This window comes from Salvelinus fontinalis, chromosome 1 (genome assembly GCF_029448725.1).
Source record: "Salvelinus fontinalis isolate EN_2023a chromosome 1, ASM2944872v1, whole genome shotgun sequence".
Classification (NCBI taxonomy): domain Eukaryota; kingdom Metazoa; phylum Chordata; class Actinopteri; order Salmoniformes; family Salmonidae; genus Salvelinus; species Salvelinus fontinalis.
The window spans coordinates 23,977,395-23,996,456 of NC_074665.1; the positions used below are offsets into that span (position 1 = coordinate 23,977,395).

Here is a 19,062-nt window from a genome sequence, read left to right on the forward strand (position 1 = left end):
GTTCGTTCGACAGCCAACGGGCTATCAGCAACGCCTAGTGGGGGTTTGTACCTAAAAAAATATATTAAAAAATAAGAGTATTCTACAGATTATTGTACAGGACAATAAACAATATTTTTTTAAAGGTCATTTGAAAAATACATTTTATTGAGTAAATGTATATATTGGTTCTCTTAATTTTGATGAGAGATGAACATGTAATTAAATGAATGTTATATGTTGATGTTAAAGTAGAAATGTACCAATTTTAAGGTTGTGCCATTGGATTTGGAGTGGGATCACGAAAAAATGGGGGCCCTGTTGAAAAATGTGAAATACCACTGTACTAACTGATGACCTCTGCACCAGAGAAACACATCAGCCTTTGAGGTTAGCCTGTTGCTTCTTAGCACAGTGCGCATCCAATCCGGAAGCCAGCCGCACCAACGTGTCGGAGGAAACGCCGTGCACCTGGCGACCTTGGTTAGCGTGCACTGCGCCCGGCCCGCCACAGAAGTCGCTGGTGCGCGATGAGACAAGGATATCCCTACCGGCCAAACCCTCCCTAACCTGGACGACGCTAGGCCAATTGTGCGTCACCCCACGGACCTCCCGTTCGCGGCCGGCTGCGACAACGCCTGGGCGCGAACCCAGAGTCTCTGGTGGCACAGCTAGCACTGCGATGCAGTGCCCTAGACCACTAGGAGGCCCTAGTTTGCGCCATCTAGAGGCGATGTTGACACTGACGTTCAGTTCACCGAGACTTAAATAATTCTGGAGGATTATACTGAGGTTCAGGATGCTGAGAAAATGTAATACAAGTAAATTATTGTATAATCTGAGCACTATTCTTCAGTAGAGTGTGAAACATTTTCAAAATAGGAAACAGGTGGTATTTAGCCTACCCACCAGGGTGCACAGAGTATCTTCAGAGATGAAAAGACGAAGTGAAAGGTTTCACTCTTTCCAAAATCTGTTCAAAATAAGCCTAGTGCGATTCTCTGGGCTTATTTTGGATCTAAACTTGTCATTTCATCATTATATACAGATCTGCGGTATCGTTAAATGAAGCAGCACAGGACAACAAGGTCTTGATCAAATAAAATGGGGCAGAATTAAATTTAACCTGGAAACATTAACCTCAAAATCAACAAACCATCATAAGAATAAATCCTTCAAAAGATGCAATATGGATCAGATCAATGAAAGAAAAAGAGCCAAAAGCCAAACCCGGCCTTCAACAGGTGCATAGAGCATTTCAATGCTCCATTCTGTGCCTAATACTACACTATCCTGGCTAACGTCAGAAAGGTTAGGGTTATGAATAGTGTGTATTAAGCTGGGCAATACATTGGGGAGCTGCTGCCTGTTCAACTAGGCTACACACGAGTCACACTGACACCTCTCTGATAGAGCGCTCAGCAGGTTATCTCCTTTTGTACACTGAACCAGGGAAGCAGAAGGAGAGCAGTGGGCTAGTGTCACAGGAATAGCAGCACCAGTGTGTCACCTGGAGATCCAAGATGGCGTAGCAGTCAGACGTCTTTGTCTTGTCCTGTCGTGTCCCTTGTATACATCTTTTTCTTGGCATATCTTTTAAAAATATTTTCCTAAACCTCAACTTCTAAATACCCAATGTGGCGTGGATCTGTTTTTTTTCCTAAAGTATTTATATTTACTTCGAATCAGGAATCCCTCAACTAAAGCTAGCCAGCTAACTACTTACCAGCTATCAGTCAGGAAACCACTGCTAGCGGTCATCAGCTAACCTTTATCTCTGAAAGCTCTCCGAGTTCGTACAACATGACTCAAACCAGAGCATAATGGACCTATTTTTTTTCTTCTCTCCATATCCCGGATTCCTACCGCAAACATTTTCATCTGGATCTTTGCAACTAGCTAACCACAATCCCGGGTGACTACTCCTGGCTAGCGTTTCCATCCCGGAGCAAGCACCAATTAGCCTGAAGCTAGCCTGGCTAGGGCTCCTGGGCTACCACCGAAGCCCACTCCTGGGCTACAATATCCAGACCCCTTCTACTGCCGGTACGGGGCACGGAACCCCGCTGATCCTCTACGACTGGAATACCGACATAATCTGCCCAAGGATTCCAACAGACCCCTCATGCACGACATCTGCTGAAGGCCCATTCTGCTAACCGCGGCCTGCTAGCTACCTAGAGCTACTTGGAACCCTACTAATCCATGACTGGGGTCTTATTGGGGTCATATTGCACTTCCTAAGGCTTCCACTAGATGTCAACAGTCTTTAGAGCCTTGTTTGATGCTTCTACTGTGAAGTGGGGGCGAATGAGAGGGGAATGAGTCAGAGGTCTGCCAGAGAGCCACGAGCTGGCCACGCGCGTTCATGTGATAGTTAGCTTGCGTTCCATTGCATTTCTGAAGACAAAGGAATTCTCCGATGGAACATTATTGAAGATTAATGTTAAAAACATCGTAAAGATTGATTCTGTAAATCGTTTGACATGTTTCTACAGACTGTAACGGAACTTTTTGACTTTTCATCTGCACCTAGTGATCACGCATCCTGAATTTGGATTACTGGGCTAAACGCACAAACAAAAAGGAGGTATTTGGACATAAATGATGGACATTATCGAACAAAACAAACATTTATTGTGGAACTGGGATTCCTGGGAGTGCATTCTGATGAAAATCATCAAAGGTAAGTGAATATTTATAGTGCTATTTCTGACTTCTGTTGACTACACACCATGGCGAATATCTGTTTGGGTTGTTTTGGTCTCTGAGCGCTGTACTCAGATTATTGCATGGTGTGCTTTTTCCGTAAAGTTTTTTTTAAATCTGACACAGCAGTTGCATTAAGGATAAGTGGATCTAAAATTCCATGCTTAACAGTTGTATCTTTTAGCAATGTTTATTATGAGTATTTCTGTAAATTGATGTGGCTCTCTGCAAAACCACCGGATGTTTTGGAACTACTGAACATAACGCGCCAATGTAAACTCAGATTTTTGGATATAAATATGAACTTTACCGAACAAAACATACATGTATTGTGTAACATGAAGTCCTATGAGTGTCATCTGATGAAGATCATCAAAAGTTAGTGATTCATTTTATCTCTATTTCTGCTTTTTGTGACTTCTCTCTTTGGCTGGAAAAATGGCTGTGTTTTTCTGTGACTTGGCTCTGACCAAACATAATCGTTTGGTGTGCTTTCGTCGTAAAGCCTTTTTGAAATCGGACACTGGCTGGATTTACAACAAGTGTATCTTTAAAATGGTGTAAAATACTTGTATGTTTGAGGAATTGTAATTATGGGATTTATGTTGTTTTGAATTTGGCGCCCTGCAGTTTCACTGGCTGTTGACGAGGTGGGACGCTACCATCCCACATACCCTAGCGAGGTTAAACTCACAGCCATTATTTAAACAGTTTTAGAAACTTCAGAGTGTTTTCTATCCAAATCTACTAATAATATGCATATCTTAGCTTCTGGGACTGAGTAGCAGGCAGTTTACTCTGGGCACCTTATTCATCCAAGCTACTCAATACTGCCCCAGCCATAAGAAGTTAACATTAGAAGCCTACTCCCTAACTTTGTTTTACTCACTGCTTTAGCACACTCTGCCAACCCGGATGTCATAGCCGTGTCTGAATCCTGGCTTAGGAAAACCACCAAAAACCCTGAAATCTCCATCCCTAACTATAACATTTTCCGCCAGGATAGAACTGACAAAGGGGGCAGTGTTGCAATCTACTGCAAAGATAGCCTGCATAGTTCTGTCTTACTATCCAGGTCTGTACCCAAACAATTCGAGCTTCTACTTCTAAAAATGCACCTTTCGAGAAACAAGTCTCTCACTGTTGCCACTTGCTATAGACCACCCTCAGCCCCCATCTGTGCTCTCGACACCATATGTGAATTGATTGCCCCCCATGTATCTTCTGAGCTCGTGCTACTAGGTGACCTAAACTGGGACATGCTTAACACCTCGGCCATCCTACAATCTAAGCTTGATGCCCTCAATCTCACACAAATTATCAATGAACCTACCAGGTACAACCCCAAATCCGTAAACACGGGCACCCTCGTAGATATCATCCTAACTAACTCCCCCTCCAAATACACCTCTGCTGTTTTCAATCAAGATCTCAGCGATCACTGCCTCATTGCCTGCATCCGTAATGGGTCTGCGACCAAACAACCAACCCTCATCACTGTCAAACGCTCCCTAAAACACTTCTGTGAGCAGGCCTTTCTAATCAACCTGGCCAGAGTATCCTGGAATGACATTGACCTCAACCCGTCAGTAGAGGATGTCTGGTTATTCTTTAAAAGTGCCTTCCTTACCATCTTAAATAAGCATGCCCCATTCAAAAAATGTAGAACTAGATAAGATATAGTCCTTGGTTCACTCCAGACCTATCTGTCCTTGACCACCACAAAAACATCCTGTGGCGTTCTGCATTAGCATCGAATAGCCCCCGTGATATGCAACTTTTCAGGGAAGTTAGGAACAAATATACACAGGCAGTTAGGAAAGCTAAGGCTAGCTTTTTCAAACAGAATTTGCATCCTGTAGTACAAACTCAAAAAAGTTCTGGGACACTGTAAAGTCCATGGAGAATAAGAGCACCTCCTCCCAGCTGCCCACTGCTCTGAGGCTAGGAAACACTGTCGCCACCGATAAATCCACTATAATTGAGAATTTCAATAAGCATTTTTCTACGGTTGGCCATGCTTTCCACCTGGCTACCCCTACCCCGGTCAACTGCCCGGCACCCTCCACAGCAACCCGCCATAGCCCCCACCATTTCCCCTTTACCCAAATCCAGATAGCTGATGTTCTGAAAGAGCTGCAAAATCTGGACCCCTACAAATCAGCCGGGCTAGACAATCTGGACCCTCTCTTTCTAAAATGATCTGCCGAAATTGTTGCAACCCCTATTACTAGCCTGTTCAACCTCTCTTTCGTATCTTCTGAGATTCCCAAAGATTGGAAAGCTGCTGCGGTCATCCCCCTCTTCAAAGGGGGTGACACTCTAGACCCAAACTGCTACAGACCTAAATCTATCCTACCCTGTCTTTCTAAGGTATTCGAAAGCCAAGTTAGCAAACAGATTACCGACCATTTCGAATCCCACCGTACCTTCTCCGCTATGCAATCTGGTTTCAGAGCTGGTCATGGGTGCACCTCAGCCACGCTCAAGGTCCTAAACGGCATCATAACTGCCATTGATAAGAGATATTACTGTGCAGCCGTATTCATCGACCTGGCCAACGCTTTCGACTATGTCAATCACCACATTCTTATTGACAGACTCGACAGCCTTGGTTTCTCAAACGATTGCCTCGCCTGGTTTACCAACTACTTCTCTGAGAGTTCAGTGTGTGAAATCGGAGGGCCTGTTGTCTGGACCTCTGGCAGTCTCTATGGGGGTGCCACAGGGTTCAATTCTCGGGCCGACTCTCTTCTCTGTATACATTAATGATGTCGCTCTTGCTGCTGGTGATTTTCTGATCCACCTCTACGCAGACGACACCATTCTGTATACTTCTGGCCCTTCTATGGACACTGTGTTAACTAACCTCCAGACGAGCTTCAATGCCATACAACTCTCCTTCCGTGGCCTCCAACTGCTCTTAAATGCAAGTAAAACTAAATGCATGCCATTCAATCGATCACTGGCCGCACCTGCCTGCCCGTCCAGCATCACAACTCTGGACGGTTCTGACTTAGAATACGTGGACAACTACAAATACCTAGGTGTCTGGTTAGACTGTAAACTCTCCTTCCAGACTCACATTAAGCATCTAAAATTCAAAATGAAATCTAGAATCGGCTTCCTATATCGCAACAAAGCATCCTTCACTCATGCTGCCAAACATACCCTCGTACAACTGACCATCCTACCGATCCTCGACTATTCTATAGCAGTATATTATAGATCATTTTTATTATAGTTGTCATTGTTTTTATTTAACTTGGTCCCCACACCCCTCAATGGTCATGCTACTCCTCCTATGGTCATTCCCTCCCCATCAACAGTCTTTACTCTGCCTCCACCCCAATGGACATTTATTTATTAAACACCGCTACAGTTATGATGTATATAATGCTATTTATACATTAATTTTTATTTGATTTTTTTTATTATTTTTTTTTCTTTCAATAAAATAGCCTCCAACACTCTACTCAACAAATTGGATGCAGTCTATCACAGTGCCATCCGTTTAGTCACCAAATCCCCATACACTACCCACCACTGCGACCTGTACGCTCTCGTTGGTTGGCCCTCGCTTCATACTCATCGCCAAACCCACTGGCTACAGGTCATCTACAAGTCTCTGCTAGGTAAAGCCCCGCCTTATCTCAACTCACTGGTCACCATAGCAGCATCCCACTCGTAGCACGCGCTCCAGCAGGTATATCTCACTGGTCACCCCCAAAGCCAATTCGACCTTTGGTCGCCTTTCCTTCCAGTTCTCTGCTGCCAATGACTGGAACGAACTGCAACCATTTCTGAAGCTGGAGACTCATATCTCCCTCACTAGCTGTCAGAGCAGCTCACAGATCACTGCACCTGTACATAGCCCATCTGTAAACAGTGCATCTATCTACCTCATCCCCATACTGTATTTATTTATTTATCTTGCTCCTTTGAACCCCAGTATCTCTACTTGCACATTCATCTTCTGTACATCTACCATTCCATTGTTTAATTGCTATATTGTAATTACTTCGCCACCATGGCCTATTTATTTCCTTAACTCCCTTATCTTACCTCATTTGCACTCATTGTATATATACTTTTTTGTTTTCTTTTTTTCTACTGTATTATTGACTGTATGTTTTGTTTATTCCATATGTAACTCTGTGTTGTTGTATGTGTCAAATTGCTATGCTTTATCTTTCCCAGGTCGCAGTTGCAAATGAGAACTTGTTCTCAACTAGCCTACCTGGCTAAATAAAGGTAAAAAATAAATAAAATAATAATATATATATATTTTTTTAAATCGATCATCCAGAGACGGCGCTCTTAGTGGCCCGGGGACTTTAATGCAGGGAAGCTTAAATCCGTTTTACCTAATTTCTACCAGCATGTTAAATGTGAACCAGAGGAAAACAAACTCTAGACCATCTATACTCCACACACAGTGACGCGTACATAGCTCTCCCTTGCCCTCCATTTGGCAAATCTGACCATAATTCTATCCTTCTGATTCCTGCTTACAAGCAAACACTGAAGCAGGAAGCACCAGTGACTTGGTCAATAAAGAAGTGGTTAGATGACGTAGATGCTAAACTACAGGATTGTTTTGCTAGCACAGACTGGAATATGTTTCGGGATTCTTCCTATGGCACTGAGGAGTACACCACATCAGTCACTGGCTTCATCAATAAGTGCATCGATGATGTTATCCCCACAGTGACCATACGTACATACCCCAACCAGAAGCCATGGATTACAGGCAACATCCTCACTGAGCTAACTTCTTATGAGCAGGTGGGATGGTAGCGTCCCACCTGGCCAACATCAGGTGAAATTGCAGAGCGCCATATTCAAAATACAGAAATACTCATAATAAACATTCATAAAATATACAAGTGTTATACATCGGCTTAAAGATTAAATTCTTGTTAATCTAGCCGCTGTGTCAGATTTCAAAAAGGCTTTACGGCGAAAGCATACCATGCGATTATCTGAGGACAGCGCCCCGCTTACAAACGCATACAAACATTTTCCAGCCAAGTAGAGGAGTCATAAAAGTCAGAAATAGCGCTAAAATTAATCACTTACCTTTGATGATCTTCATATGGTTGCACTAACAAGACTCCCTGTTACAAAATAAATGTTTGTTTTGTTCAATAAAGTCCCTCTTTATGTCCCAAAAACTCAGTTTTGTTGGCGCGTTTTGTTCAGTAATCCACTGGCTCCAGGGCGGTCAAAACATGCAAACGAATACATCCTAATAGTACCGGTAAAGTTCGTCGAAACATATCAAACAATGTTTATAATTAATCCTCAGGTTGTCTAGTGTCTAAATAATCAAATCATATTTCAACTGGACAATAGCGTTTTTAATAGAAAGGAAAAATAACGAACGGTGCGCAATCGGTCACATGCGCAAAGCTGCTCTGCATTCTTCCTCTGATCAAAAGGTATTTTTACTCTTCGTTTTTCAAAATACAAGCCTGAAAGCATGTCTAAAGACTGGTGACATCTAGTGGAAGCCATAGGAACTGCAATCTGGGCCCTAACCCATAACATAGTCATTTGGCATTCAATGGAAAACAACTCACATCAAAAAAATCCCACTTCCTGGATGGATTTTCTGCAGGTTTTTGCCTGCCATATCAGTTCTGTTACACAGACATCACAGACATTATTTGAACAGTTTTAGAAACATCAGAGTGTTTTATATCCAATACTACCATCCATATGCATATCCTAGCTTCTGGGCCTGAGTAACAGGCAGTTTACTTTGGGCACGTTTGTCATCCAAACTTCAAAATACTGTCCCCTACCCAAGAGAGGCTAAAGGGTAGAGCTGTCGCTTTCAAGTAGCGGGACTCTAACCCGGAAGCTTATAAGAAATCCGCTATGCCCTCAGACGAACCATCAAACAGGCAAAGCATCAATACAGGACTAAGATTAAATCATACAACACCGGCTCCGACTCGTGTCGGATGTGGCAGGGCTTGCAAACTATTACAGACTACAAAGTGAAGCACAGCCGAGAGCTGCCCAGTGACACAAGCCTACCAGACGAGCTAAATGAATTATATGCTCGCTTCGAGGCAAGCAACACTGAAGCATGAATGAGAGCATCAGCTGTTCCGGACAACTGTGTGATCACGCTCTCCGTAGCCAATGTGAGTAAGACCTTTTAACAGGTCACCATTCACAAGGCCGCATGGCCAGATGGATTACCAGGACGTGTACTCCAAGCATGCACCGACCAACTGGCAAGTGTCTTCACTGACATTTTCAACCTGTCCCTAACTGAGTCTGTAATACCAAAACCAATTTCAAGCAGACCATCATAGTCCCTGTTCCCAAGAACACTAAGGTAACCTGCCTAAATGATTACCAACCCGTAGCACTCACATCTGTAGCCATGAAGTGCTTTGAAAGGCTGTCCATGGCCCACATCAACACCATTATCCCAGAAACCCTAGACCCACTCCAATTTGCATACCACCCTAACAGATCCACAGATGATGCAATCTCTATTGCACTCCACACTTCCCTTTCCCACATGGACAAAATGAACACCTATGTGAGAATGCTATTCATTGACTACAGCTCAGCATTCAACACCATAGTGCCCTCAAAGCTCATCACTAAGCTAAGGACCCTGGAACTATAAACCTCCCTCTGCAACTGAATCCTGGACTTCCTGACGGGCCGCCCCCAGGTGGTAAGGGTAGGTAACAACACATCTGCCACACTGATCCTGAACACGTGGGCCCATCAGGGGTGCGTGCTCAGTCCCCTCCTGTACTCCCTGTTCACCCGTGACTGCATGGCCAGGCACGACTCCAACACCATCGTTAAATTTGCTGATGACACAAATTTGCTGGTGTCACCGACAACGATGAGACAGCCTATAGGGTGGAGGTCAGAGACTTGGCCGTGTGGTTCCAGGATAACAACCTCTCCCTCGACGTGATCAAAACAAAGGAGATGATTGTGGACTACAGGAAAAGAAGGACCGAGCACGCCTCCATTCTCACCGACGGGGCTGTAGTGGAGCAGGTTGAGAGCTTCAAGTTCCCTGGTGTCCACATCACCAACAAACTATCATGGTCCAAACACACTAAGACAGTCGTGAAGAGGGCACGACAAAGCCTATTCCTCCTCAGGAGACTGAAAAGATTTGGCATGGGTCCTCAGATCCTCAAAAGGTTGTACAGCTGCACCATCGAGAGCACCCTGACTGGTTGCATCACTGCCTGGTATGGCAACTGCTCGGCCTCCGACCGCAAGGCACTACAGTACATCACTGAGGCCAAGCTTCCTGCCATCTAGGACCTCTATACCAGGCGGTGTCAGAGGAAGGCCCTAAAAATTGTCAAAGACTCCAGCCACCCTGGTCAAAGACTGTTCTCTCTGCTACCGCACAAGCGGTACCGGAGCGCCAAGTCTAAGTCCAAGAGGCTTCTTAACAGCTTCTACCCCCAAGACATAAGACTCCTGAACAGCTAACCAAATGGCTACTGTGGTGTACAGCAGGTCAGCCACCAGGGGGAGCCTCGTCGAGGCGACATCACGAGGCGATGGCTCCATCTGCTTGACGTGCCAGGTCTCGACGGGCTCTCCGGCCAGGACTAATTGGGGCTGATTGGGAGCTGGTGAGTATCAAGGGCTGATTGCTCACCAGCTGTGCAAGTACCATAAAGCTGCCAGAAGGGCAGCACACAGGAGAGAGTGGGGGAAGAAAGGACTCCCGTATAGTTGGGAACGGTTGCAGAGGTATGAGGAGGGAGTTCAGTTTTTGTGCCCGACAGGATACAGCAAGACCCGGAGCCGAGAAGACAGTATCCCGAAGAGGGTCTCATGGGGGAGACCTATCCTTTTTTTTCTTTTTTATTATTTAAATAAACACCCTTGAAACCGAGCTAATCATACTCTGCCCGTGTCTGATCTGTGTAAACGTCTTGACCAAACCCCCTGGTCTGCCACACTACCATTGCTCCCCCACCCTCTTTTACGCTGCTGCTACTCTCTGGTTATTATCTATGCATAGTCACTTTGACACTATCTACATGTACATATTACCTCAATTACTCAACTAACCGGTGTCCCCGCACATTGACTCTGTACTGGTACCCCCTGTATATAGCTTCACTACTGTTATTTTACTGCTGCTCTTTAATTAGATGTTACATAACACATATTTTTCTTAAAACTGCATTGTTGGTTAAGGGCTTGTAAGTAAGCATTTCACTGTAAGTTCTACACCTGTTGTGTTCGGCACATGTGACAAATACAATTTTATTTTACTTGATTTGGTGTCTGCTTCTGCTATAGCAAAGTTCTACCCATTGTATGCCTTTGATTTCCATTGGTTGTCATCCTCTATGGCCCTTGTTTCATCTGCTATTGTTTGCCAATGGAAGGAGGAATCCTTGCACCTTCAATCACACCAGATTGACCAAGTATTCAAGTAAACACAGGAGATTGTTGTGTAATTCAACCAACAATATGAAATGATGTTGTTGGTTTCCTCAAGAAAACAACTGATTAACTGAGGAGAAGCCTGTAGGCTACATGCTACATACAGATATCTGAGTGCACTACAGCAGATGCAGGGAATTGAAAGTTGATCACGATTATCTCCCATCTTATCATCTGTCCTGGGTGACAGTCTATTTTTGCTTTAGCTTAACTGTCATAGTTGAATACAGAAACAGTCTGACACCAAGGCTACCTGAACCCCTTTCCTAGTATATAGTGCTATATTGACTAGTGCATTGCCACTCATTGACATCAGCAATTACCACAGTCACAACATAAGACCAACCCTTTAATAATGGGGACAGGTCAATATCCAACTTTCCAGAGGGAAGAGGCTATATCCCATTTCATATTGGGAAATCTCCCCAACTGTCTAGATCAGTGTTTCCCAACTCGGGTCCTCGAGTACCCTCAACAGCAGCACACATTTCTGATGAATCCAAGGACAAAAAAAAACCTGATTTAACTTGTCAAATATTGATGATTAGTTGACAAGTAGAATACGGTGTGCTTGTCATGCGCCACAACAAATGCATGTACTGGCAAACACTGGTCTAGGCGAAAGGGAAAGTAGAAACATGTACGTGTTCGAACAGCAGGCACAAGGGTTTCCACAAGTTACCACAGCCACAAAGTCTGAATTGGCTATAGGCGATCATAAAAGAATGTATGAAAACAAAAATCGGATTTTTGGTGTTCATTTAAGGTTATGGTTAGGCATAAGATTATCAGTGTGGTTAATGTTAGGTTTAAAATCACATTTTAAGAAGATACATTGTAGAAATGGTCTTTATGACTTTGTGGCTGGGGTAAGTAGTAATGACCAGCCACAACTCCGATATAAAGTGTGTTTTCTCAAAGTTCCTGGGATGTCAGGTGTCCTATTTATATCCGTACACTCGTAACAACCTCATCATTATGAGACTTCTATTTGATCAAATAAGCCACACATAGAAAATAAGCCATCGCATTTTTGTGTTAACAAAATTCGACACTTTCTCATTGACCTCCATACAAAAGCTCCTCGCTTGTTGAGCGAAAAAAACGAAACAACGCCACCTGTTGGAGAAGATAGATTTTAGCCCTGTTATCCCTCTCCCCTAACCTCTTCCTCTCTGCTGGAAATTAATACCTAGGGACAGTAAGTACTTCTTGTTGTTGTCTGAGTTGCGACACCGCTGAGTTGAACTGGCAGTTGCTGTTGGCAGTCCAAACTTCATGTAAGTTCAACCATTTAATGTCATTATTTTAGCTGAACCGTATAACACATTGATCTTAATAGTGACAGAATTGTGTTCACTTTCATATTCGTTTTCTCTCCAGTGATTTATTTGTGGCCTTGTATGGCTTATTGTAGCTTGATCAAACATAATAAATCACCCTCGAATAAGTTATTGGGTTAGAAGTATATGTTTGACAATCAAATTGACGTCCAAAAGTCTTTAAAAAACATTTATGGGTATGTTAAATGTGGTTGTCAAGTGTGAAAAATAGGCGATACGTTTCACAACAAATGTTAAATGAAAGTGAAACTTAGTTTTGCGAACGCAACATTGTATGCAATTTTTATGTGTTATAAAATGTTTGGCCTTCTAATTAACACACGAACCATCCGCAACGTGTGCTGCCAGATAAGATACATATACGGGGTTCAGTTGAGAACATAAATGATGGTTTATTCGAGTTGTACATGCTGTTAGTTTTTTTATGCGCATGTTGGGCCTACTTGTTTTCATTTTGCTATATTCTCCATTTCAGAGGTCACAATGGAGAGCGTCGAAAGTGCAGCCAACATGGAATTGTCAACAACCTTTTCCCAGGTTGTATTTCAGGAAATCCCCCACTCCTACGCACCAAATATTGCCGTGACTTGCTGCTACACTCTGACAGCAGCCATTCAACAGAACCCCAGAGACTGGGTGGGGATATTCAAGGTGAGTTTATAGATATTTTGTCATGAATATTCATGAGTGGTCTGTTTCATCAGAGATTATGATATGGATTGTATTTCCGCAAAGGAAATAATAACCTAATATATTTAACAATAGAAATCCACAGTCTGGAATGCCTCCCAGTTGTCAGTCAGTCATGATTGTGTTATAACTGATGTTGTGCTGATTGTGTTATAACTGATGTTGTGCAGGTGGGCTGGAGCACCACAAAGGATTATTACACATTTGTGTGGATAGAACCATCATTGAATCTGATAAAACAGGATGCAAACAGAAAACAAGTGCTTTTTAATGGTAAGACCATGTGTGCATTTTATCCTCAAACTTTTCAACTGACATGAACTTTGATATGAATGATCGTGATCAATTTCGGTTAATTCGTTTTTGATGATACCTATAGGCCCATGTTCATTTCTTAATTTTAGATACAAATGACATTTATTTGACATTCAAGTGATCAATATTATGCTGGGGATTACACTGACAATGATGTTGTTATTCTGATAGCATACTACTTGCCAAAGGATGATGCAGAGTTCTATCAGTTCTGCTATATTGATAGCAACGGCCAAGTGAGAGGAGCCAGCACCCCCTTCTGCTTTAAAACCTCAGGGGAACAAAGCACAGACGGCAGCCTGGAAAACGACCTCTTGGTCATCACAACACAGGTACAACGCAATCCACCATACCTAACATTAAAAGTTGATTTGATTGTGTTTTAAAGACCATGCTTGAAATACTTAAAAATGCAGAACTTGTTGTTTGGCTTGCTTAGTTGCTGAGTCAAGGAGATGATGTCCCTCACAAGAACATTTTAGCTAGAATTATCCGTAGGAGAGGTTAGGTATGTACATGATGTGCATTTCTGAATCTAGGAAAAGGTAGAGCAACGTGAGAGGGAGAAAGAAGAGATGGTCATGGAGTTGGGGCAACTGAAAGAGCAAAATGAAATTTTGAGAGGAGTCCTGAAGGAGCAACAGCAAGAGATTGATTGCCTCAAGGTTTGTTTTCAAGATGTTCCTTACAGCATCTGCTAATTTCTAGCCCCTAGTCATGTGTGAGAAGGGAAATTACAATATGAGGTAACAGAATTGTAACATTACTTCTGCAATTGTCTAAAAAGGAACTATACAAGGCAGATGGGAACCTGGAGAAGCAGCAGCAGAAGTCAAAAGAGCATGAACAACTGACACAGAAAGCTAAATCAATGGAAGACTCACACAAAGGACAGGAGGTAATATTTGGTGAATTCTGTGTCTACAACACAGTGATCACAAATCATCTGACAACTAAGAAACTCTTTCCATACTGAAACATAAATGCTTTTCAACATAACTGGTGGAACTATACTTGATGGATAGATGGGACTTTCCAAACACAGTAAACAAATCAAAGTGTATTGGTCACATACACCTATTTAGCAGATGTTATTGCGGGTGTAGCGAAATGCTTGTGTTCCTAGCTCCAACAGTGCAGTAGTATCTAACAATTCACAACAAGACACAAATCTAAAAGTAAAACAATGGAATTAAGAAGTATATAAATATTAGGGTGAGCAATCTTGGAGTGGCATTGACTAAAATACAGTAGAATAGAATACAGTATATACATATGAGATGAGTAAAGCAGTATGTAAACATTATTAAAGTGACTAGTATTCCATATCCATAACCAGTAGAGGTTATGGACATGATTTGAGCATTTCTGAATCTAGGAACAGGTGGTGCAAAGTGAGAGGAAGATAGAAGAGCTGGCCATGGAGTTGGGGCAACTGAAAGAGCAAAATGAGACTCTGACACGTGCCCTAAAGGAGCAACAGCAAGAGGTTGACCGCCTCAAGGTTCGTTTGAAAGTCTTTTCTTTCCACCAGCAGGTTTACTTCTAGCCCCTAATCAGGCTGAGAGGGTGATGAATTGTATATTGTTTTCCTGTAGGAATCCAAAGAGGAACTTGCACAGGTAGTGAGCAAACTGGAGCAACAGCAACAGAATGCTAGAGAGCATGAAGAACTGACACAGAATGACAAATCAATGAATGAATCACACACAGGACAGGAGGTAACTGTCGCAAACCATTTTCCCATTTGGGACTACCAAAGAACTACTACTACTATGGAGTACATTTTGTCTTGTTTCTAACAGTTTCTTTCCATGAAAGGCTAGAGTCTCTGACCCCAATTCATAAAAAATATTTGGTGAATGTGTCAAAACATGTGACAGCTGTTTGTATACCATCAATATTTTTCAATGCCTCGACTCTTTTTTCCCCACACTTTCTCTGTCATGTATCGAAGGGTGTTTTCACATACTGTTCCTTCTGAAAGTATTCAGACCCCTTGACTTTTTCCACATTTTGTTATGTTACAGCCTTATTCTAAAATGGATTAAATACATTTATTTCCCCAGCAATCTACACACGATACCCCATAATGACAAAGCGAAAATGCAAATGCTGATAGCTGTGCACCAACGTTACCCATCCAACCTGAAGAAGCTTGAGAGGATCTGCAGAGAAGAATGGGAGAAACTCCACAAATACATGTGTGTCAAGCATGTAGCGTCATACCCAAGAAGACTCAAGGCTGTAATCACAGCCAAAGGGGTTTCAACAAAGTACTGAGTAAAGGATCTGAATACTTATGTAAATGTGATGTTTCCGTTTTTTTCTTCTTCTACAAAACAGTTTTTTCTTTGTCATTATGCGGTATCGTGTGTAGATTTGATAAAAAATGTATTCAGGCTGTAACCTATCAAAATGTGGAAAAAGTCAAGGGGTCTGAATACTTTCCGAAGGCACTGTATAGTCCTCTTTAATAAAGTAGGGTAGTGTGTGGTGCAGGAATAACGACAAGCGAACCTGGGGAGCTTTGTGTTCACATTGGTCTAAAAAAAGAGAACCGGCCTGCAGAATTCAAGCGAACCGAAGTCAGACCACCTCTCGAGATGGTCTCAGTTCGGTTCACTTCGGGGGGATCTTTTGAGGGGTCTGAGTTCCTTTGGAGTGTTTACGCTACACAAAATATTAAGCGAACTGCACTCGCAAAAATTGTCTTAAAGGGACAAAGTCTGAATCACTTTAACTTGCTATTTCTCTTCACAAATGCCTGCAGTCTCTGACTCCTATTTGTGAGAAATATGAACGAGCATTGACCAAGATCAAACAGCTGAAGAAGGAGCGAGAGGAGTTGAAAGGAAAGGTTGAGGTTCAAAGTGTGGAGATTGCACAGTGAGTACTTGTCTCGAGCAATCCATTCAATGGACATATCTTTCTTTTGGTGTTTTTCAGTCAGTAGAAAGGCCTCTTTAGTGTCCTAAGTTTTTGTAACTATGACCTTAATTGCCTACCGTCTAAGCTGTTAGTGTCTTAACGACCGTTCCACCGGTGCATGTTCATTAATTGTTTATGGTTCATTGAACAAGCATGGGATACAGTGTTTAAACCCTTTACAATGAAGACCTGTGAAGTTATTTGGAATTTTACGAATTATCTTTGAAAGACAGGGTCCTGAAAAAGGGCTGTTTCTTTTTTTGCTGAGTTTATATATATATATATTTTTTTTTTTACACTTGTGTAACAATGCTGTTCCTCGTGCCCCTGTGTCAATAGGCTGAGAGATTCTGAGCAGGAGTCTTACAGACTGAAGGATAACATTCAGCTTCTACAGGTCAGCACACTCAGCAGAGTAATTGATGTAAATGCATGCCTGTAACACACATACACTCTTTAAAAGACCTGTTGGCCAATTAAATTAGTGCTTTCTTTGATGTGAAAAAAACCTGTCAATCACAGAATCTCATGTTGACCCTTTCCAGGTGGATCTCCAGAGCAGTGAGAAAGAGAAGGCGAAGCTTTCTGTGGAGCTGCGCAAACTGCGTGGTCTCACACATGACCTGGAGGACTTGAAGACTGAGAACAAGGCCTTACACAGAAGCCTGTCAGAGCAGGGGCTCCAGCCACAGCAGGAGATGGTGGACAGTGATTTGAAGGTTGGAACAAGTTGCTAAAAGAACTGTCCTTCCTGTACACGCCATTGTGAAATGTAATACTGTAGTCTTCTTGTGTGCCTTCAGGTGCAATACCAAGCTCTTCTTGGCCAGCTGCAGGAGGCTCGGACACAGTTGCACCAGGAGCTGCAGGCTTCCAACAACACACGCAGACGTGCAGAGCAAGCAGAGGGGGAACTGGTGAAGGTCAATGAGTGCACGAATCTCATGGTCATGAGGTCTACACAGGCGGAGCAGAAAAGCAGCAAACTAGAGGTGCTTAGAGAATATCTTTGATGCTATTTCGATCCACAGACAGGGTCAGGGATAACATTTTTTTCTTACCAATATGTTGTTTGTTCTGGGAAAGTAGTTCACCTGTGAGAGCAAATTAATATAAAACGCACTAAACGTATTCTCTTGGCTGATCACAAGTTCCCTGTTCTCTCCTCTCAGATGCAACTTTTAGAGTTCCACCGAGTCATTGAGGAGAAAGAAAGCATGGCAGAGATCGCTAAAGTAGAGAAAGAGGAGTTGTACAGAGAAAATCAGGTGATTGCTATGAATTTTGATACTCTTTACTAGTCATTTAATTATTTACAATTAGGGACATTTGCTTACATTGGGGTTTTGCCACTGTATTCTATCTGTCAGGATCTCAAAAGAAATGTTGAGAGACTCCGCAAGGAGTTTGCTGACATCCAGGCTGCTCCAGTGTCCATGCAGCATCCCAACCCTTATGGCTCTTCAACTGACCCCACCCCCACTGAGGAGCAGCAGCAAGATACACTGGCTGCCTCTCTCCACTTTGGGAACCCTTATGAGACCCCAGGTATTCCCAATATTCCAGCAGTTGGAAAGCCTCACCTAAATATTCTTAAATGAGACATGAACGCCACTTGTGCCTCATGGACACGCCTTCTTGGAAAATAACAAAACAGGTTCAACTATGGCTGACATATGATTCTGTTTGCAGGCCCTGCGACAAACGCAGAGGAGGTATGTTAAGTCATTCCTATGATATACATGGTTATACGGCAGATTATGTTTGCAACAACATACACTAGTGGTTTGGTTTCATAATGCTCTATAATTTTTGTGCTGGAGTACAGTTAACTATCCAGTCTAGATCCGATATTATTACCACTTATGACCCGTGTCTGTCCCATAGTTGTCCTTGACGTGTCGTCACTGCCATGAGCGCTTCCCTGGCATCACCCCGAATGAGCTGGAGCTGCACGAGGACAGCCACAGAGTGTGCCCCTTTTGCACCCTCATCTGTGACGGAATGGAGCAGACCAAGTATGAAGAACACGTCTACAGCCATGAGGTGTAGGGAAGCCACATCCTCACAACCCAGAGAGTTGACTACTATTTAAAGAAAGCTGATACCCTACTAATTATATTTCTAAGAGGTGGGGGGGGGGGGGCGACAAATAAATACAGGCTAACAACCTATCCACGACATTGTAAGACAAACATTTAAAGTCCCGTTTATTACTGTAAACGTTATCTTACCTGGTAAAATAAGGGTTGTGAATTTAATGTCTGGGAAATCTGTATCTAATTGAATTTGCCTGAATTGATCATATTGTTTTAGACATTTTGATGGTTAGGGTTGACTGTTTTTTCTAAATTTGCCTCCATCGCTGATGGATAGGACTGTATGGATTTGCTATTTAATCGTTTCCTAGGTTTACTCTACTGCTATTATCTCTTCTGAACTACTGTATGTTTACTTTGGCTAACTTCACTATATTCCCCTTGAACCTGCTGCTAAAATGTAAATGATGTGTTGCATAATAAAGTCAAATGATTAATGGTCAAATGATGCTCTCTGATAATGTAAGGGTTGAAATGAGATTCATGTGGGATGTTCAAGCAACAAATAAAGTTCTCTTCACAGTTGTGTT

At 42.7% G+C, this 19,062-nt stretch overlaps 1 protein-coding gene across 1 annotated transcript; it reads left to right on the forward strand.

The window, feature by feature from the left end:
* The first annotated feature begins 11,209 nt into the window (after nt 1–11,209).
* Nucleotides 11,210–19,058, forward strand: LOC129847311 (calcium-binding and coiled-coil domain-containing protein 2-like). The gene is made up of 16 exons (XM_055915104.1): nt 11,210–12,434; nt 12,973–13,148; nt 13,358–13,460; nt 13,674–13,834; nt 14,042–14,167; nt 14,290–14,400; nt 14,881–15,006; nt 15,101–15,223; nt 16,276–16,391; nt 16,773–16,830; nt 16,979–17,152; nt 17,237–17,425; nt 17,606–17,701; nt 17,804–17,981; nt 18,126–18,148; nt 18,321–19,058. Exons 2-16 carry the CDS (start codon nt 12,981–12,983, stop codon nt 18,483–18,485), a joined length of 1,917 nt encoding a protein of 638 aa, XP_055771079.1. The 5' UTR covers nt 11,210–12,434; nt 12,973–12,980; the 3' UTR covers nt 18,486–19,058.
* Nucleotides 19,059–19,062: the final 4 nt, after the last annotated feature.